The sequence below is a fragment of the Lemur catta genome, chromosome 7 (assembly GCF_020740605.2).
Source record: "Lemur catta isolate mLemCat1 chromosome 7, mLemCat1.pri, whole genome shotgun sequence".
Taxonomy (NCBI): Eukaryota; Metazoa; Chordata; class Mammalia; order Primates; family Lemuridae; genus Lemur; species Lemur catta.
This window is the reverse complement of record NC_059134.1, coordinates 94,269,516-94,290,952: the sequence shown is the minus strand read 5'-3', so window position 1 is coordinate 94,290,952 and position 21,437 is coordinate 94,269,516. Positions and strand designations below refer to the sequence as shown.

The 21,437-nt window shown below is 54.3% G+C and overlaps 1 protein-coding gene across 2 annotated transcripts; it reads left to right on the top strand.

Moving 5' to 3' along the window:
• Positions 1-3,275: 3,275 nt before the first annotated feature.
• Positions 3,276-20,302, top strand: SPI1 (Spi-1 proto-oncogene). Of its 2 annotated transcripts, none has more exons than XM_045558031.1 (5): positions 3,276-3,538; positions 6,100-6,196; positions 17,184-17,371; positions 18,053-18,218; positions 19,710-20,302. In XM_045558031.1, exons 1-5 carry the CDS (start codon positions 3,494-3,496, stop codon positions 20,027-20,029), a joined length of 816 nt encoding a protein of 271 aa, XP_045413987.1. In that variant the 5' UTR covers positions 3,276-3,493; the 3' UTR covers positions 20,030-20,302. The 2 variants fall into 2 exon arrangements, with proteins under 2 accessions (XP_045413987.1, XP_045413986.1); XM_045558030.1 differs by having other exon boundaries at positions 3,280-3,538; positions 6,097-6,196.
• The last annotated feature ends 1,135 nt before the right edge of the window (positions 20,303-21,437 follow it).

Here is a 21,437-nt window from a genome sequence, read left to right as displayed (position 1 = left end):
TAAAATAATTAAAATGATGTTGTTTTTCTTCCTCATTCCTTGGAGCTTCCAAGATTTTTGGTTTCAAACCAATTTCCTGCTGATGAGAATGACACAGCCACATTCTGGCATGATGCACTTGGTGACCTCTGGCAAGTCGGAGACCCTCTCTGGCCCCTGTTTACTCCTCTGCAGAAGGAGGCTGTGAATGTGCTGCTCCAAGGCCCTGTGTCCTCCAGCCACCTGCTGTCTCTGTCTCCCCTGTCTCTCCCTGTCCCCCTTCCCCTTGCTCTGCTCTCTCTTCTTTCTCCCCCACCGAGGTCCTGCTGCCTCCTCACCTCTTGTCCTGGCTCTCACTTCTCTCTGCGCCCTCCCTTGTTGCTTCTCCTTCCCTCCCTCTCTCCTCCCTGCCCTGCCCACCCCTCTCCCTGCCTCAGCTTCTCAGTCTCTCTTCTTTCCTCCTTCCCCTGCCTTCCCTGCCCAGTAACACCCAGCCCTTCCCAGAGCCCCAGAAGCCAGGATTCAAACCCCAACCCACTGTCCACAAGCTGCCGACCCTGGGCCTGTCACTGGTCTCTTGGGCCGTGGTTTAACAGGTAGTTGTCTTGGTTACATGACATTCTAGGCGTGCCAGCCACTCAAAAGATAAGGTTTTATTTTTCCTTTTTAAGGAGTTGTTAATCCTGAAGTTGTGGATTACTAGACCCTTCCTACATCTGGGTCGTACTAGTCCCAGGAATTTGAGTTGCAGTAGGTCCCTAGGGAGGTGAGGGGAAGAGGCCTCTGGTATACTTTGGGAGGAGGAGGAGCGGGAGGAGGGGTGGGGAGGATTTGTTAATGTGCTAATGGACAGAGGCCACTGGCACTGCCCACAGGGTGGGAGGCATTCTGCCCATTCCAGAGAAGACTGGTCCTGGATCTCTTTTATGGGTTCGTGACCCAGGCCCCTTGGCCTTGGCCATACTTGGAACAATGGAAGGTCTTTCTTCTCCTTGGGCCCCTTGATTCTTAGGCCTCAGGAATACGTAGCCTAAGGTCTCCTGGCTGCATGGACAGAGAAGGCCACACTCCCTGCCTATAGCCAGCAAAGGCTCCACAGTTGCCCCTGGGTACACCCCAGGCTCCTCCGCATGGCACTCAAAGCTCTTTGCCTTCCCGTCCTGCTTCTCTTCCAGCTACAAGGATGGTGGCTCACTGCTCCCTTGTTGCTTTCCTTTGCTCAGGCCGACACCTCAGCCAGACATGCCCTTTCTCTTGCATGCTTTCCCTAAGCTATCCTACCCAAAACCCTGACCAAGTTAATTTTCCCAAATTCACCTAGCACCTCCTCTCTTGTGCTTCCCCCACCAAGAACCATACTCTCTGTTTATATGTCTCTACAGCCTGAGCTCCCGGAGGCCCCAGGCATGCCTCATTCGTGTTTGTCCCTTCCCAGCACATGGAAGACACTCAATAAAAAGTTAGTGATTAAATGAATGAATGAATAGATGGGCACATAAACAAAATAAACCAAGACAATAATGAACACACAAATGAATGAACACATCAGGCAGGGCCTAGTTCTTGTGGAGTAGATAACCCTCCCTTCCCCAGTCCAGTCAGCTGGGGCTTGGCCTCCTTGTTGGGGAAGTAGGGAGCAAAGGTGGAATGATGTCAAGCCACCCTGTCTCTTCCCTCCTCTTGGGAAGGGACCTTGGTCAGGTTTCTAGGGAGCCCTGAGGACTTGTGACCTGGATGCTTTGGAGAGTCCCAAGTACAGATGCAAAATGTCAGTGAAGATGGAAGTGAAGTGGAACTAACGGTGAGCCCTGAGCTGTGAAGCCCTGGTCTTTGCTGCCAATGAAGAAACACTCGAGGACCTGGAAATCCACTGGCAAGGAGGCAGGCTTATCTTAGTAGGGAGGGAATATAAAGCAAGGGGGTAAATTACACAGGGGAGGAAACTGAATGCTCAAGAAGTTCTTTTCCAGCAGAGTGGACTCATCAGACATCCATGGAAAAAAAAAATGCCTCTACTCATCCCTCCACCCTCCAGACTAGATCAGGAGCTCTCTGAAGGCAGAGATCTTGTACAATACTTTTCTGTTTTCCCAGCACTCAGCTTAGAGTCTTGAAGTCAATTAACATTGGGAGGATACATGGATGGATAGATGGGTAGATGAATAGATGGGTAGATGAATGGATGAGTAGATGGATAGGTGGTGAGTGGATGGGTGGATGGATGGAGGGATAGATGGATGAGTGAATGGATGGATAGATGGATGAGTGGATGGGTAGATGGATGGATAGACGGATGAATGGATGGGTGGATAGGTGGATGAGTGGACGGGTAGATGGATGGATGAACCAATGGATGACCAGATTCATAGATGGATATACAATAGATAAACGGAAATATGAACTGATGGATTGACAGCAGATGGGTGGGCTGATCTATGGACATGTAGATGGCTAGATGGACAAGTAGATAAACAGATGAGTGGGTAGATGAATTGACTGACAGACAAATAAATGGACAGTTGGATAAATGGATAGATAAATGAATGTATGGCAGGCTTCATGGAGGGACAGGTGGATGGGAAAAGAGATGAATGGATGAACAGACAAGAAAGATTTGTAAACTAGGAAGACTAGATTGATATTCAGGTATTGGCAATGGGTGGGGAAACTGAGAAATCTGGGCTGGGAACAGAGCCCTAGGGATTTGGAAGCAGCTGTGGTACTCAGGAAGCTAAGAGGGGAGGGTGTAAGAACCCGGACCCTCCTCTGGTGGAAGGGAAGCCCATGAGAGACTCAGAGGGAACGAAGGAAGTAGCACTCTGTTGAAGACTCTACCCCTGAGACCAGCCCCAGCCCAGGTAGAACCTAGGCAGTGGGGGTGCAGGGCCCACAGGGAGAGCCAGGTCTGGCAGTCTGCTGGGTCGGAGCCCTCAGCCAGCAAGGCTGACCCTAGAAAGTGGAGGTGCCAAGGGGCCACCCTTCCCAGCTCTGAACCGAAGGAGGTGACTGTAGCCACGTGGGGATCTCAAAAGAAGCAAGCATTTGTTACCTTAGGGGTTGGAGAGGCCCAGCAGGGCCCCGAGTGTGGAGGCAGCAACACCTCCCACCCTCCCTCCCCAACCCAGCCCCCAAAGCCACCCCTCCAAGTCCCAGCTTCCTCTGGGCAAGGGGCCTGGAACCCCATGGCTTCCCAGCCAGCCCCTTGAGCACCACCTGCCCCAGCCGGCCAGAGACTTCCTGTAGCGCAAGAGATTTATGCAAAAGGCTGGGGCGGTGATGTCACCCCAAGGGGACTATCTCCCAGCGGCAGGCCCTTCGATAAAATCAGGAACTTGCGCTGGCCCTGCAATGTCAAGGAAGGGGGCTCACCCAGGGCTCCTGTAGCTCAGGGGGCAGGCCTGAGCCCTGCGCCCGCCCCGTGACCGCCCAGCCCCCAACGGGGCACCCCATCCTGAGGGGCTCTGCACTGGCCCCCACTGAGGCAGGGGATCTGACTGGCTCGGAGCTCAGCTGGATGTTACAGGCGTGCAAAATGGAAGGGTTTCCCCTCGTCCCCCCTGTGAGTACTGGGACTCCTCCGCTAGCCCAACCGGTGGCCCCTGGTCACCCGGCTGCCTGCCCTGGAACCCGCCAGCCCACCCGCTGCCCTCCCGGCTCGCTATCAGTGGGAAGTCAGTGTTTCCTCCCTGGAGCTCCTGGCCTGAGACCCAGCAAGGGGGCCACTGGCTTCCTCGGAGTGCGCCCTGGCGGGCTGAGGGCCGGGCCCATGGTGGGGCTGTGATCGGTCGGGCCTGAGATCAGTGGGGCCTGAACAGTTATTTATAGACGGGGCTTGGGTGGCAGGCCGGGGCTCAGGGCAGGGTGCTGGGCTGAGGGCGGCAGCAGGGAGGTGGAGGAGAAGATGGGGGCATTGGCTTGGGGGAGGCCTGTCCCCAGGATGGGGAGGGGTTGAAGGCAGAGGTCTCGGCCCATGGCCTGGGAGCTCCTGGAGACTGAGGCTGATGGAACTCTGGGTCCTCAATGCCCAGTCTGGGGCCTGGCCCAGAGGACACAGTTGTTGACCAAAGGGTCTGGGCCAGGGGCCCACAGGTCCCCAGGAGGCTGGGGCTGGGGCTGGCAGGGGCCGGGAGTGGAGCGGAGACACTGCAGTCAGGGTTGGCGCCAGAGCTGGAGTTGGAGAGAGGCAGGGCAGAGGATGGGGCTGGGACAAGGCTGGGACTGAGATTGGGGCTGGAGTAGGACCTGGGCTGAGCATGGGACTGGAGCTAGGGTGGGGGCTGAGGCTGGGACAAGGACAGGGAGGCCCGGGGGACCCAGGGAAGGGCAGGGCAGCAGGCTGGGGATCTCCACTGCTCCCTGCTCTCAGTGACAGTTACAGGTTTAGGCAGGTGTCAGACAAGGGTCCCTCTGAGAGGACCCTTCTCCCTTTCCTCTCGAGGTGGGGGGGTTTAAGGGGAGCCGGGAAAGGCTTGGCAGGGCCTGCCCACCTGACTCAGCTTTCCCGGCCTAGAGGCAGCTCCCTTCCACTGCCCCAGCCCAGACTCAGAGCCCCAGGAGGCTCCCCGGGCCTGACATCACGGGGCCTGACGTCCTGTGCTGTGCTGCCTGGAAACCGGGAGAGGTTTCCTCGCTCAGCCAGACACAGGCAGGACCAGCCGGCCAGCCCCCTTCAGCATCCCCAGCCTCCACCCTGGCCCCTTGCCCTGACCTGAGACCAGGAAGCGGGGCAGAGCAGGCAGAGGTGATGGAAGTTGTTCCAGCCAACTCTGCCTCAAGAAAGCCCCAGGCTCAGGAGCTTGGATGCACTGTCTCTGACCCTTGACCTCTCAGTCCCTGAACTCCAGATGGAGCTGCACAGGAGGCAAATCTTCTTGGGCTCCTACCCCAGACCCCTCAGCCTTTCTTTTCAGCCCCAGGGGCTACTCTGAGTGTCTCCTGGGAGGGTGGGCTCCCACGGCAGCCCTGGTCCCCAAGCCAAGCCCTGAGGGCCAGAGTAACTGTTGTGCAATCCTTAGGCACACACTGCGGGGGTGGGGAGAGGCCTGATGACTGTTGGGAAGGCTTTGGGTGTGCATGTCCCTCTGCCTGCTAGTGGTGGGGACGGGGAGGAGGGGGAGGAGGACAGGGAGGAGGGAGGGAGGAAGGAGGGAGGAAGGAGAGGAGGACCAGGAGGACCAGGAGGAGGAGGAGGAGGGGGAGGAGTGAAGAAGAGTAGGAGGAGGCAGAGGAGGAGGGGGAGGAGGAGGGGAGGAGAGAAAAGGGGGAGGAGGAGGAGGAGGGGGAGGAGGAGGAGGAGGAGGAGGGGGAGGAGGAGGAGGAGGGGAAGGAGGAGGGAAGACAGCATAGAGGGGAGGGAGAAGGGGGTGTGAGAGGGGTCTTGATCCTCCATCCCTTGGCCCCCCCAAGCCTTCCCAGGCGACCTCTGTATAAACACCAGTGTGGATGGTCATCGTGGTGGCCCCACACCTGCCTGGGCCGGGGCTTGGCCGTGAGAGAGTGGCGGGCTGGCAGGCCGCGGTGGCAGGACGAATGTGTGCTGTGCGGGCCAGTGTGCAAGTGCAATGTGAGCGGCTCTGCGGGAGGCCGTGGGTGTGAACATGCGTGTCGATGGCTGGAACGTGGGGTGTGCATGCAGGTGTCAGCCAGTGCGACTCGCGTGTGCCCACAGGGGTGAGCGTACCGCAGAGTGTGTGCGTGTCTGTGTGAGCGTGCACCTGTGGGTGGGCAGGGCTGGCTGTGAGAGTCCATGTTTGGGATTGTGGGTCAAGGTGCCACGGGAGCACGTGGACGTGTGGGGGGTGTTGGTGCATCAGCGTGGCTGGGAGGGGCGAGTGTGTGGGGTGGGCACCCAGCACACCCGTGTGAGTGTGGGGTGGCTGTGGGGAGTAGCTGAACAGGAGGAGGGCCTGGACTTCTGACTTCTGACCCCCCAAGGTCCCTGTGACCCCCCTTCATCTCTCCTGGGTCCCCCGTCTGTCCCAGTTCCAAGCAGAGAGAGGGCTGCAGGCCCAATGCGGCCATTCAGCCAGGGAGGGTGGTGTGGACCCAACACAGCAGGGGCTGCAGACCCGGCCGGGTCCCGCACCACAGTCCAGGCCCTGACACCTCCTCTCTCAGCAGCCATCGGAAGACCTGGTTCCCTACGACACAGATCTGTACCAACGCCAGTCGCACGAATATTACCCCTATCTCAGCAGTGATGGGGAGAGCCACAGTGGTGAGTACAACGCTCCCGCCCCCTCTTCCCCAGCCGGGCCTGGGCTCCTGAGCAGCTCCTGGGGTCTGCAGAGAGAAAAGAAGAAATGGCTCCCAGGGCTGCTTTGGAATTCTGAGAATCAGATCGCGTTAGCTCTTGGGGGAAGTGCATGCCAGCGTCCCGCACCCCCACGCCCCAGCCTCCATTACTGAGCATCTGCAGAGTGTCAAGGCATGTGGTTAGTTTCCTCCACATTTATCTTCTGGCTGCATCCTTGCGGTCTTTTTATACACAAGGAAACAGGCTTAGGGAGCTAAGTGACATGCACAAGGTCACATGGCTGGCCATTGGAACCCAGGTATGTCTGCTTCAGGTCCAGTGCTTTTTCCTCTGTCCCCCCTCCAACTCCTTCCTTCTTCCTCTCTGTTATTGTCACCTCATTTGTCACAAACTGGTGCATCCCCACTTCGTGCTGCGTGTGCTTAGCAGCATTTCTCAACCGTGACACTGCTGACATTTTGGGCCAGATGCTTCTATATTGCGGGGGCCTGTCGGTGCACTGTAGGAGGCTTGGCAGCATCCTTGGCTTGTGCCCACCAGATGCCAGTAGCACTGCCAATCTTGACAACCAAAAACGTCTCCACACACTGCCAGATTCACGTGGGAGACAAATCACCCCTCGTTGGGAACTGCCAGGCCAAGGGAAAGCCTCTGAGGACCCCTTGTCCAGGAGAGGCTAAGGCCCCCAGTTTGCTGGGATGGGGCTGAGGAAGAGCCCTGGGCTAGGGGATCCTTCTGTCTGGGTCTCACTGTCAGAGGACAGGAAGCATCGGGTGTCTGGGAACTGGGCAGGGGGCAGTGAGAGGTCACCTGAAGTGGATACCCCTGAACCCAAGGCGAGGTGGCCCAGTCAGTGGGCAAGTCTTTGGTGGGGGATTCTCTCTGAGACCGAGCCAGGCCAGACACTGGGGAGCCTGCAGCCCCAGAGTGCAGAGGCGATGCAGTGGAGGAAGGGGTCACACACCTTGTGGAGGCCATACCTTGTAGCCAGTCACACCTGTAGCTCCATTTTGCAGATGTGTCTGTGGCAGTCTCAGGCTGATGGGCACACCTGGGGCTGCCGCAGGTGGCGAGTCCATACTTAGGGCCCTTCCACCTGGATGCCAAACCTGGGGAACAGCATCATGTGGAACTCGCCCCTGGCAACCATTATAAAGACTGTACCTGGTAGCGGCACCCTGGGAGTAGGTGGTGGATACACCTCAAGGCCACGTCTGGGAACACACACGCACCTTTCAGAACCCTGGGGCTAGAAAGGCTTTAAAATATCCTTTTCAGGCCAGGCAGTGGCTCATGCCGCCGGTAATCCTATAGCATTCTGGGAGGCCAACGCGGGAGGATCGCTTTAGCTCAGGAATTGGAGACCAGCCTGAGCAAGAGCAAGACCCCATCTTACTAAAACTAGAAAAATTAGCCGGGTGTGGTGGTGCGCACCTGTAGTCCCAGCTACTCAGGAGGCTGAGGCAGGAGGATCACTTGAGCCCAGGAGTTTGAGGTTGCTGTGAGCTAGGCTGACACCCAGCACTCTAGCCCAGGTGACAAAGCAAGACTGTCTCAAAAAAAAAAAAAAAATCCTTTTCATTCTTTCAGGCTTATTTGTAATTATATAAGAAATATATCCTGTCTGTAGAGAATCCAGGCAATGTAGAGAGAAAGTCTTCTTCATCCAACCGGCACAGGCCCAGCTCACCCCACCAGGATTAAGATCAGGGTCTGGGTGACCCCGACCACACGCCTACCCTTCCACCAACCAGTTCCAGGGCCTGAGAAGGTCCCTCCGGGCCTGAGGACTGGCGCCCCCTGGTGGCCCAAGTCCCAGCAAATAGCACAGCGGGATCTCTTCCTGCCTCAGGGATGCTTTCTCCCTGGCCCCATCCCCTCGCCAGGTCACTGGGTTTGCGCATTTCCTTTGGGTCTTGCAGCCGCAACTTTCCTTCCTGTAATATGGGGGTGCTGTCTCCATGTCCAGAAACCAGCTAGGCCTGGGGCTGGGGCTGACGGGGTGAGCACGTGAGAGAAAGCCTGTGTTTTCCTGGCTCAGGGCCCAGGTAGGTTCCTTCTATCTGGGGTGGGGCTCTAGGAGTGACTCCTGGTAGGAGGCCTGGGGACTGACCCCCAATTTCTCCAGAGACTCCTCCAGTGTCCCCAGGTGTCCTTGGCCCTGAATCATTGCCAATCTGGGCATTGGTGCTGTCCCTTTCTAAAACCTGTTGGGAGGTACTGTCTGAAGACTCGAAGAATAGAGACACCCCACATCCTTCCCCCAATTCCTGCATGTCTCCACGTCCACAGTTTTAGGTAGTGAAGCTTAGCGCAAAGGCCTTGGGGCTGGCCCCGCGTCCGGCCTCGGCTCCCTCCCTCAGCAGCTGGGAAACGTGGGGCGAGTAGCGTAGCCTCCCGGAGACCCTGTTTCCTCATCCATAAAACGAGAGCAGGCCGGGCGCGGTGGCTCACGCCTGTAATCCTAGCACTTGGGAGGCCGAGGCGGGCAGATCGTTTGAGCTCAGGAGTTCGAGACCAGCCTGAGCAAGAGCGAGACCCCGTCTCTACTAAAAAAATAGAAAGAAATTAGCTGGACAACTAAAAAAATATATATAGAGAAAAAATTAGCTGGGCAAGGTGGCTCATGCCTGTAGTCCCAGCTACTCGGGAGGCTGAGGCAGGAGGATCGCTTGAGCCCAGGAGTCTGAAGTCGCTGTGAGCTAGGCTGACCTGACGTCATGGCACTCTAGCCAAGGTGACAGAGCAGGACTCTGCCTCAAAAAAAAAAAACATAAAATGAGAGCACGAAAATACCTTCTAGACTGGGACGATTTGGTGAGGAAACGCGTGTAATCTGTGAGGTGAGCTGATGTGTGGGAAAGGCCTCAGGGACCCTCGGGACACGCTGCGCCGGCCTCACGCATCCCCCAAGGCAGGAGGGCTGAAGTGGCTGGGGCGGGGGGAGCACACAGGGCCCTGGACGGGTCAGGTGGGTCATTTTCTACCAACCCAGGTGACAGCCACCCCGCCACCCCCATCCTGCCAACCCGTTACTGTCCTACCCACTTACCCACTCGTCCCCTCACTCGTCCACCATGGAGTAGTCCCTGAGCAGACGCCGTCGTCGGCTCCGGGGAGTCCGTGAGGAGCAACCCAGACGAGGCTGCCACTTTCCTAGAGCTTATCCTCCCGTGAGGGGAGAGCGACAGTGGCAATCAAATAGACAGACCTGTGGTCATAGCCCTGTGCAGAGCAGCGTGACGTAGTGCAGGTGTCCGTGGTGGGGTGGGGGGGGTGGCGGCTTTGACTTGAGGGGTCCGGGAAGGCCGCTGAGGAGGTGGCGGTCAAGCTGCAATCTGAGCCTAGAGAAGGTAAGGTAGGTAGGGGAAGAGCGTTCTAGGTAAAGGGAACAGAAAGTGCAAAAGCAGGAGGGACCCTGACAGAGGACCAGAGAGGCCGGTGAGCACAGGGCCCGGGGCAAAGCGAAGCCAGAGGGGTCAGCTATGGCGGGAATTTGGCTTTTATCATGGCTACAATGGGAAACCACTGGCGGGTTTTCAGCAGGGAAAGGACATGATCCGAGTAACCTTGTGTGTGTGCGTTGAAAACTTAAATACATTTTAAATCTTTAATTTTTAATTATTGAAATAACAAATACTCACTGCAAAAACAAAAAATAGACAGCATATCAAATAACACATTCCCCTCTTCCCAATCTCGCTTCTCACTTTAGTCTATCCTGGCAGACATGTTATTCTACATGTGTGATCCCGTGTGTTTGTAAATACACACACATGCTATTCATTCAGAAACAGAATCGCTACATTGCTATTTTTTACTTAAACTTGTCATAGACACTTTTCCATGACCTGCACAGCATACGAGAGAGAGATAAAAGCTATTTTTCCAGTCTTTCTACTGCAGTGCTATGTATATGTGCAAATGAAGATGTGGTATAGAGACTTAGAATATTATTCACTCACAAACATTTGCTGAGTGTCTTTTGTCCTTGGTTTTTTTGGTTTTTTTTTTTTTTTTGAGACAGAGTCTTACTCTCTTGCCTGGGCTAGAGTGCTGTGGCGTCAGCCTAGCTCACAGCAACCTCAAACTCCTGGGCTCAAGCAATCCTACTGCCTCAGCCTCCTGAGTAGTTGGGACTACAGGCATGCGCCACCATGCCCGGCTAATTTCTTTCTATTTTTAGTAGTGACAGGGTCTCGCTCTTGCTCAAGCTGGTCTCAAACTCCTGAGCTCAAGCAATCCTCCCACCTCGGCCTCCCAGAGTGCTAGGATTACAGGCGTGAGCCACCGCGCCCGGCCTGCTGAGTGCCTTTTATGTGCTAGGCAGGAACAAACCAGCTTGGTTTTTCAGTGTGAGATATTCTCTATTCATTGGTACTATGAACCATGAGAATTTGACTCTAGCCACTTGCAACATACACATACATTTCTCTACATGTCCCCACACCATGACTGTATATGGTAACTTGTGTTAAATCGGTATTTGAATTTTCCATTATGACCATGTGAATATTACTCACAGCTGAGCCACATGGTGTCCTTGAATTACCTGTCCCCATGATTCTGAGGGGCAGAGTAGCAAGGAGATAAGAGTCCTGCTTCTGGAATCAGGTTGCTGGAGTTCATCCTCCTTCTCCCCCGTTGCTATCTGGGGTGGCCAGGGCAAGATATTCCACCTCTCCGTGCCTCGACTTCATACCAATACCTACCTCACAGGATGGCGGTGAGGGTTGCGTGAGCTCCAGCATGTAGGACGCTTCCAGCAGCGCCTGGCACGTGGGCAGTACCATGTGCAGGTTTGTTACCATTACCGTGGCCCAAGAAAGGGCACATGGGAAGTACGGTTTTCGTTGTTGCTCTGTGTTTTACCTCGAATTTATGCCATGCTGTCACTTGATTCATCGCAGTTTGGCTGTGTATAGAAATCTAGGTGGAAAGGCAATTTTTTCCCCATTTAGAAATTTGAAAGTATTTCTCTACTGCCTTCTGGTTACTAGAGTTTTTCTTAGGAAGTCTGATGCCATTTCATGTTCTCTTTTTTTGTAAACAATCTGGTTTTCATTTTCATCTGCTTATTTTTTCTCTGTTTTATTTCTCTGGAAGTGTTTAGGTATCTTCTGATACCTAATGGTTTTACTGAATAAGCTTTTTAAAAGGTCACTGTGTCTCCTGGGTGGAGAATAGATGGAAAGGAGGTGAGGGCAGGAGCTGGGTGAAAGAACACTCAGGAAACCACCGAAATAATCCAGGCAAGAGATGGTGGAGGCGTAGACAAGGGTGGTGGCAGTAAAGACAGAAAGGAGTGGACAGATTCAAGATAGATTTTGAAAGTAGGGATCATAAGATTTGCTGTTTTTATAATTCTTTTAAATTGTGGTAAAATACACATAACAAAATTTACCATCTTAACCATCTTTAGGTGTACAGTTCAGTGGTATTAAATACGTTCACACATTGTGCACCCGTCACCTACCGCTCATCTGCAGAACTCTTTTCATCGTGCAAAACTGAAACTCTGCCCCCATGAAACCATGACTTCCCATGCCCCCCTCCCCAGCCGCTGGCAGACACCATTCTACCTTCCGTCTCTGTGAATTGACTGCTCTAGGAGCCTCATGTTAGTGGAATCATACCGTATTGGTCCTTTTATACTGGCTCATTTCACTTAGCATAAAGTTTTCAAGGCGTATCGATGTGTTAGCATGTGTCAGAATCTCCTTCCTTTTTAAGGCTGAATAATATTCCACTGTATGTATAGACCATATTTTGCTTATCCATTCATCTGTCAATGGACACTTGGTTGCTTCCATCTCTTGGCTATTGTGAATAATGCTGCTATGAACATGGCTGTACAAATAGCTCTTCAAGACCCTATTTTCAATTCTTTTGGGTATATACCCAAAACTGGGGGTGCTAGATTATATGGTAATTCTATTTTTAATTTTATGAGGAATCGCCATACCATCTTCCATATCGGCTGCACCATTTTACATTTCCAGCAATAGTACACAAGGATTGTAATATCTCCACGTCTTCACCCACATTTGTTTTCTGTTTTTTTTTATAGTAGCCATCTTAATGAGTGTGCCAGAATTTGCTATTTGTGATAGAACTGGTGAAGGAAAGAAAGTTCCAAAGTGTGACTCTTTCCATCCATCCATCCATCCATCCATCCGTTCATCCATCCCAATTTCCATATACTCTTGCATCCTTTCATATCACTAACCACCTCCCCACCCAGCAATTTATTCACACACCCATCTAATCATCTACTTACCCACCTTTTCAACTGTCCTTCCTTCCACCTACCAGGCCTGTCATCCACCTTGCACTGGTCTATCCATCCAATACACACACACTAAGCATCTTTTATATGCCAGGCACATTGCTAGATGCTGTGGGATAAATGAAACCTAGGTCCTGCCAGCTCCATCTTTGTAACAAGGGAAATAATTAAAACTCTAATACCTGGAATTTAGGTAGAGAATAACAGGTACCATGGGACCTGCAGCTCTCTGCTCTCTGGGCTTCAGTTTCCACATTTGAATAGTTTTCAGGAGAGGCTGGACTTCAGGAGCCCTGGTCCAATGGTCTGTGATTTCCTGAGAAGGTTTTTTCTTGGCCTCTCCTTTCTTCATTCCTCATCTTTCTTCTCCATTTTGATTGTACTTTTGCTCCCCTGGGGAGAGTCCTGGGCTTCAGGCTCGGGTTTCTGTTCCGAAGGATAAGGTCAACCGAATGACACTTAAGGCTTGACTTTTTTGTGGCATTGTTTTGAATATAATTTTATTTTTGTCCTGGTGACATACAGGTATTAGTGACACCAAAACACTGAGTAAAACTAGGGATGTGTGGATAGGACTTTGGCCCTAGATCCAGAGCTGGTGTAGAGGGAGGAAATAAGAGATCAGGAGGAATGGGTCATTTCTAGCTGGCTGGATGATGGTTCAGTAATGGTAGGCTGGGCGTGGTGGCTCACTCCTGTAATTCCAGCACTTTGGGAGGCCAAGGTGGGAGGATCTCTTGAGGCCAAGAGTTCAAGACCAGCCTGGGCAACACAGCAAGACCCCACCTCTACAAAAAATAAAAAAGTTAGCCAGGTATGGTGGCACACGCCTATAGTCCCAGCTACTTGGGCCAAAGAAGGAGGATCACTTCAGCCTGGAGGTTGGAGGCTGCAGTGAGCTATGACTGTATCATTGCACCCAGCCTGGGCAACAGAGTAACCCTGTCTCTAACAAAAACAAAAAACAAAACAATGCCTGGGTGAGATGAATGATGGATGGGTGGCTGATGGTTGGGTGATGCATAGGTGGATGGATGGGTGATGGTTGGATGGGTGCTGATTCAATGATGGACAAGTGGATGATGGTGGATGATGGTGGACAGACAGATGGATAAGAGCAACCAGTAAACTCTCTCCGTCACCACAGGTCTTACTTAAAGCTTTCATCAATCGCCTTGGTCCGCAGAGGGCGTGCGGTGTAGTGGTGAGAGTTCAGTCCCTGGGCCAGACACAGGTGGCTTTGGATCTTGACTCTATAAATAACCACTTTGGACAAAGGACTTAACTTCTTTGAGCCGTAGTTTCATCATTTGCAAAAGAAAGATGATACTATAGTGGCCACCTCCTCAGAGCTAGGGTTAGAATTACATGAGATAATGTGGATTAAGTACTTGGCACAGAGTCTGGTACATAGAAAACACTAAAAGTTAACTCTTTTTGATTATTTAGTGAGATGTCAATTGAGGTCTGCTACGTGTTTAACAGACTATAGAGGGGAGGATCCAGAGCTACATCCAGAAACGCAAATGACAATATTTTCTTTTGAGGAGCTGAGAGTCATGCTAAGAGGGCCTGTGGGTGGCCTCGGGGTGGATGGTCTGTGTGACCACCCAAAGAGCCCAGGAGTGCTGACCTTTGCACTATGCAGGGTTCCTTGTATTGTGTTCTCTCAGAAGGCCCCATATTTGGAATATTTCTGCCTACCAGACAGCACTTATTACATAATTGCCCAAGCACCAAATCAAGGGTAAAGGCAAGGTTTCCGTTGGGCCTTTTGAAACCTTCATTGTAGCTTGGGAGTCTCAGCTGCAGCCATCAGGAGACCCCAGGGTGGCGTTCCAGAGCTTCAGGGAGCGCAAACCTCCATGGGGCCTGTTAAATGCAGATTCCCAGCTTCCCTCTTAGTGCTTCTGGTTCAGGGAGTCTCCGGTGGGGCCCCAAACTCACAGGCTTTTCCAGCCCCCAAGAGGCTGGTGAAGGTGAACTGAGACCAGCTTTGGGAAATGCTGGTCAGGCTGGGACCACGCGAGTGAGCTCTGGGGTCCAATGTGGAACTAGGGCAGAGAGGGGCTGGGGAGCCACGGAGGGCAGTGAGGGGCCCTCACCTCGCCCCCGGAGAGCTGCTTGTCCTCAGAGTCCCCTAGCCCCGGAGCGGGAGTGGGTGTGTGGATGGGGCTGGTAGGCAGGATCTGGGCACCACAACCTGGGCAGGGGAGGCAAAATTAGGAGGGGCCAGGAGTGGGGCTGGAGGGGGTTCTAAGCTAAAGAGGAATCTGAATCTGCTCACCAAGTCCCAGAGCCTGAGAACAGCGTCCTCATTAAAGAACAGTAAACACACAGCAAGGAGAGTTTCTGGATCTTGTCAACTCACTGCAAAACGAAAGTACAAATTAAGTTTTGTTTTGTTTTTTCCCTTCAGGTTTAGACAATTTTGTAAACGAGAGTCTGAAAGAGTTCTTAAGGGGCTAGAATTCATTCATTTGTTTGTTTGTTCAGGAAATGTTTGTTGAGTGGCTACTGCATCTTTTATTGAGACAGGGTCTCGCTCTGTTGCCCAGGCTCAAGTGCAGTGGTGTAATCATAGCTCACTGTAGCCACGAACCCCTGGGCTCAAGTGACCCTCCTGCCTCAGTCTCCTAAGGAGCTGGGACTGCAGGCATATGCCACCACACCCGGCTAATTTTTAAAATTTTTTTGTAGAGACGAGGTCTCACTATGTTGCCCAGGCTGGTCTTGAACTCCTGGTGGCTACTATATTTAGGTACTTGGAATACAGAGGTGAACAAAACCAGTTCCTGCCCTCATGGTACAATACTGGGGCCCCAACTGCAGCCTCTGGGAGGCTTTAGGGGACAGCTGGGTCCCCTAATACTATTTCTCTGGGCCATTGACTAAGGTAGCAGGGATCAGGGAGAAGAGGAAATAAACATCTATTAAAAGTGCCTGCTGTATGCTCAAGTGCTAATCCAGGCTCTTTAGAATAAAATATTAATAATGGTAATAATGATAGTGATAATAGTTATGTTTCTTGAGTCTCACTTTGCGCCAGGTTCTAGTCTAAGCACTTTGCAGGCATTAGCTCATTTACTCCTCACAACAAAACTACGAGAGGGGTGTTAATTATTAGCCCCATTTAACAGATGAGGAAACTGAGGCTGAGAAATAGAATGACCGGCCCACTGTCACACAGTGGTAAGTGGCAAAGCCAGGACTCGAACCCAGCTCTGCCTGACTCCCAAATCGTGCACTTTCTCACTCCTATACCATATGGCTTCACAGAGGTGGGAGTCTGGGCTGCCTGGATCGTGGGCTCACGTGATTTCGCTCGGGGACAGGGCCTCAGTAACTTCCCAGTTGTGTCTCTGACTTTTACAGTGGGGAGTCATAAGCTCAAGGGAAAAAAATGTCTTGTCCAGGGTCACATCGCAAAGTCACCACTGAGCAGGTTTAGAAGGTGACTCTTTTGATATCCAGTCCAGAGCTAAAAAACATGTCATTTTTTAGGGACGTGTGTGTATGTGTGTGTGAGAGAGAGAAAGAGAAAGAGGGAGGCAGACAGACAGACATACGTGTCACCACCCATGCACACACACACAGAGCTGGTGGTGGACTTATCCCAGAGACCCTTCCCAGGCCTCTCACACACTCCCTCTTTGGGCCACATGAGAAGACCCCTCTTGTCATTTTATCACCATACTTCCTTTTGGACCCCAAATTGTGCCCAGGAAGTCCCTCAGACATGTGGTAGTTTTTGTTCCTGGAAAAGGTGTCCAGAGAACCCATGCTGAAGATCTTCCCTAGTCCCAAGGCAGGGCTCCCAGTGGCATGTGGCTGTTCCCCAGACTCGGGTCCACCCTACCGCAGACTCTCGAGGCACCCACAGGGGGTTTCCAGGGAAGTCTTGGTCCCGGCAACCTCACTGGGACACAGGTGCAGCTGCCCAAGGTCATGCCTTTGAAGAGGAAGCACCAAGTGTCTGCACAAGTTCTGGTGTGTGGGGAATGTCAGCCCTGTGACTCTGCTGTCACACCTTGGCCATGTGACAAGGCTGTGTGTGTGTGTGTGTGTGCGTGCGTGCCTGTGTGACTGTGGGCAGCCAGGGAGCTCAGGAACCTGTGAGAGGTCTTAAGAGCAAGGGAAGGGAATCAATTTTCCCTGAGGGCCTGCTCTGGGGCTAGGAGTTTCTACAAATGTGAAATCATTTGAATTCTCCTAATAACTATTATCCCCACTTTATAGGTGAGTCAACTGAGGTCAGAGAGGCCCATGCATGTGCCTGAGGTCACACAGCAAGCAAATGGCAGAGCCACAATTCAGATTCTTGGTCTTTGTGACTACACGGCAAGCAGGACAGAATAGCTGTTGGGCACACGGGCATCGCTTCAGACCTGAGTCCCAGCTCTGCCGCTGCTGACGAGGCCTTTGACCTTGGGCATGTTATGTAGCCTCTTCAAGCCTCAGCGTTCTCACCTACAAAATGGGGTCTCAATGTAACAACGTGGGTGGTGAACACTAAATGAGGTGATTAATGTAAACTTGCAGCCCAGCCTGGCAGAGTAAAGGCCCCATACTGCCTGGCATCATTATTTCAGGTTACTATAACTTTGCCTGCCCTACCCACCCCGGGCTCACCCCTTGCTGCCTGGCTGTCCCCCGCAGACCATTACTGGGACTTCCACCCCCACCACGTGCACAGCGAGTTCGAGAGCTTCGCTGAGAACCACTTCACGGAGCTGCAGAGCGTGCAGCCCCCCCAGTTGCAGCAGCTCTACCGCCACATGGAGCTGGAGCAGATGCACGTCCTCGACACCCCCATGGCGCCACCCCACGCCAGCCTCAGCCACCAGGTGCGTGCTGCTGCCAGCCTGTCCTCCAGGAGCCACCAGGCCTGTGGTGAGGCCCGGGAGCTTCACAGGAAGCTGACACAGGCTCTTACCCAACTCGGCTTCCTGCCCCGCAGCGCCAACGGCGGCCGGAGCCCCAACGGCTGCTGCCTGACCCCCTGGCTGGCCCTGTGACCTCACACCCCTTATCTCCTCTGGCACCGAGGGTGGACAGACCCCAGATAATTCCTGCACCCCCACCAAGCCTCCCTGCCCCAGTGCCTTGCCGTGGGCCCCTGACCCTCACTGCCCTTCAGGGATCCGCACGCAGGTCACTGAATGCTGACCTCTACTGCCCCTCTCTCTCCCCAGCGACCCCTTTTACTGACCCTAACCCCAATCAGAGAGCTCTGCTGACCTCTGCCACCCCTTACTGACCTCCAGGGCCCCTTCACTCAGTCATCACCCTGCTTAGTAAACCCCCTTCCACGCCTGGTTCCCACCCTGCCCCAGGGCCCGCTGGGAGGGTTGGTGGGCTGGGTTTCAGCACCCTCTCGGCCATGACCTGCACCCTGTGTGCCATGGCCCGACTGGCCTCCACTTCCCCAGCCTCCCCTGGCCTCCCGCCCCTGCTGGCCCTGCCCAGCCACGCTGGGCTTTGAGCAGTCTCTTCCTGACCCTGACCTTCACTTCCCACATTTCCAGGTCTCCTACCTGCCCCGGATGTGCCTCCCCTCCTACCAGCCCCTGTCCCCGGCCCAGCCCAGCTCAGATGAAGAGGAGGGCGAGCGGCAGAGCCCCCCGCTGGAGGTGTCTGACGGCGAGGCTGACGGCCTGGAGCCCGGGCCTGGGCTCCTCCATGGTGAAACAGGTGGGGCGCCGGCCTCCGCCCCAGCCCAGGCCAGCCGGGCCACTGACCCGGCAGCCACGCCTGGAGCTGTGTGTGTGTGTGTGTGTGTGTGTGTGTGTGTGTGTGTGTGTGTGTGTGCGCGCGCGCGCGCGCGCATGGTTGCCAGTGTGTCTGTGGCGGGGTCCGTCTGTGGCTGTCTCTACCTGTGTGTGTGCCTATCTGTGAGCACGTGTGTGTGCTGTGAGTGCACACGGGCATCTCTGAAATGTGTGGGAGGTGTGTGTGTATCTCTCTGTGCTGTGTCTTTGTGTGTGGGTGTGAGCAGGTGTGTCCATGTGAGCAGGTGTAGCTATGAGTGGGTGTGGGTGTGAGCGGGTGTGTGGGTGTGGGTGGGAACAGGTGTGTGGCTGTGTGAGCAGGTGTGGGTGTGTACATGTGAGCAGGTGTAGGTGTCAGTGGATGTGGGTGTGAGCGGGTGTGGGTGTGGGGGTGTGTGTACATGTGAGCAGGTGTAGGTGGGGTGTGGGTGTGAGGAGGTGTAGGTGTGAGTGGGTGTGTGAGCAGGTGTAGGTGTGGGGGTGTGTGTACATGTGAGCAGGTGTAGGTGTGAGTGGGTGTGGGTGTGAGCAGGTGTAGGTGTGAGTAGGTGTGTGAGCAGGTGTAGGTGTGGGGGTGTGTGTACATGTGAGCAGGTGTAGGTGTGAGTGGGTGTGGGTGTGAGCAGGTGTGTGAGCAGGTGTGGGTGTGGGGGTGTGTGTACATGTGAGCAGGTGTAGGTGTCAGTGGGTGTGGGTGTGGGCGGGTGTGGGTGTGAGGGGGTGTGTACATGTGAGCAGGTGTAGGTGTGAGTGGGTGTGGGTGTGAGCAGGTGTAGGTGTGAGTGGGTGTGGGTGTGAGCAGGTGTGGGTGTGAGTAGGTGTGTGAGCAGGTGTAGGTGTGAGTGGGTGTGGGTGTGAGCAGGTGTGGGTGTGAGTGGGTGTGTACATGTGAGCAGGTGTAGGTGTGAGTGGGTGTGGGTGTGAGCAGGTGTGGGTGTGAGTAGGTGTGTGAGCAGGTGTAGGTGTGAGTGGGTGTGGGTGTGAGCAGGTGTAGGTGTGAGTAGGTGTGTGAGCAGGTATGGGTGTGGGGGGGTGTGTACATGTGAGCAGGTGTAGGTGTGAGCAGGTGTGGGTGTGGGTGTGAGCAGGTGTAGGTGTGAGTGGGTGTGGGTGTGAGCAGGTGTAGGTGTGGGGGTGTGAGTAGGTGTGTGAGCGGGTGTGGGTGTGGGGGTGTGGGTGTGAGCAGGTGTAGGTGTGAGCAGGTGTGGGGGTGTGTGTACATGTGAGCAGGTGTAGGTGTGAGCGGGTGTGGGTGTGAGCCGCTGTGTGCGTGCCCCACGCGGTGGAAGCTGGGCGAGCTGTCCCAGCACCAGCCCTTCCCGGCCACCCCCCGCTCCCCGGGGGCCCACACGAGGCCGGGCGTCCCTGTGCTGGCCCCGGCCGCCGCCCACCCGACCTGGCCCTCCCCCCACAGGCAGCAAGAAGAAGATCCGCCTGTACCAGTTCCTGCTGGACCTGCTGCGCAGCGGCGACATGAAGGACAGCATCTGGTGGGTGGACAAGGACAAGGGCACCTTCCAGTTCTCGTCCAAGCACAAGGAGGCGCTGGCGCACCGCTGGGGCATCCAGAAGGGCAACCGCAAGAAGATGACCTACCAGAAGATGGCGCGCGCGCTGCGCAACTACGGCAAGACGGGCGAGGTGAAGAAGGTGAAGAAGAAGCTCACCTACCAGTTCAGCGGGGAGGTGCTGGGCCGCGGGGGCCTGGCCGAGCGGCGCCACCCGCCCCACTGAGCCCGGCCCGCCAGGCCCCCTTCTGGCCATAGCATTAAGCCCTCGCCCGGCCGGACACAGGGAGGACGCTCCCCGGGCCCGCGGCAGGACTGTGGCGGGCCAGGCCTCGCCTCACCACCCTCGCCCTCGCCCCTCCTTCCAGCCCTCCACATCCCACTTCCCCTCCCTCCGGGACTCCAGCCAGGCTGCAGAAGGCCACCTGGCGTCTCCCCCTTGCCTCTCTTTTCACCCCGTAGCCTTTCCCAAGAAAAAAGTAAAATTATTATCCATTAATCCTCTTGCAGCACAGAGTCTCTTTTTAAAATTTGTTGTGCATCTCGTCTGGACCCCTTGTGCAGCGACATCTTTTTCTCATCTGTCCATTGGGTATTTACTGAGGACTGTACCCAGTGCTGGACCCTGGGGACGTGAGGACAAATGACGCACAGTGCCTGACCAGGAGTTAGAGCTTGGTGGAAAGAACAAGTCCTTCAGTTGTTGTTAGGGGAATAGAGCATATTAAAAAGGCCTCTGCCCCTGATAGTTTTCTTTAAAGCCTCAGTGAAGCTTAAACTCATGATCTTTAGGTTGCAACCTTGATGATGATGGTGATGGTGATGACAGTAACGACACCGTATCTTCTGGTCATTTAGTACATGTTCCCTAAACCCACATTCCAACCTTGAGATGTGGTGTCTAATGTCACCCCATTTTACAGAATGGGAAATGAAGGTTTGTAGAGGTCAAATAATTTGTCCAAGGTCACGCAGCTGGTGCGTGGCTGGGCTGCATCCCACTCCGGGGCTGTTCCTGCCGGGGCTGAGGTAGGAAGCTTCATTTACCTGGAAGAGGGTACTCTTCACCACGCCAAGGAACGGGAATTAAGTCCCAACGCTCCAGCTGACCACAAAGTGCTCTCACAAGGTAACAGCCCAGCAGGACCTTAGACACAGGCAAGTCCCTCATGTGCAGCCAGTGTCCTGTGTGTGTTTGCTCTCTGTCCCCTCGCCCAGAGCCGGGAGAAACAGAGGTGAGCAGGGAAGTCTGTACGTACTGAGTCTTGCTTTGGACGGTGGCAACAAGTGGCAGCAGACAGCCGGGGAGTGAGGAAACTCCCCCGAGCGGTCCGCAGACCTCAGAGAACCCAGATTCTGGGACCGTTGTCATAGGGACAAACCCCTGCACGGGCCCCACCATGACGCTGCCCAGCCCTGCTGCAGGAAGGCTAAATGGTGTTCAGTGTCTTTTCTTAAAGAAGGCTCAGAAGCAGGTGATGTGGTTTAAAAGTAGTTAAAATGGAAGAAAATAATAAATTTCAGTGTTTAAACGGATGGAAAGTCTCGACCACCTGGAAAGTGCTTGTGTGCAGAAATTCTCCCTTCTCACCGTGGGGGATAAATGACCTTTCCTAAGACTGGGTGTGGCTTGG

Coding starts and splice junctions, on each gene's coding strand:
- SPI1 (XM_045558030.1), top strand. CDS start 3,494: ATGTTACAGGCGTGCAAAATGGAAGGGTTTCCCCTCGTCCCCCCT. Junction 3,539..6,096: donor GGTTTCCCCTCGTCCCCCCT/GTGAGTACTGGG, acceptor CTCCTCTCTCAG/CAGCCATCGGAAGACCTGGT. Junction 18,219..19,709: donor GCTCCTCCATGGTGAAACAG/GTGGGGCGCCGG, acceptor CTCCCCCCACAG/GCAGCAAGAAGAAGATCCGC.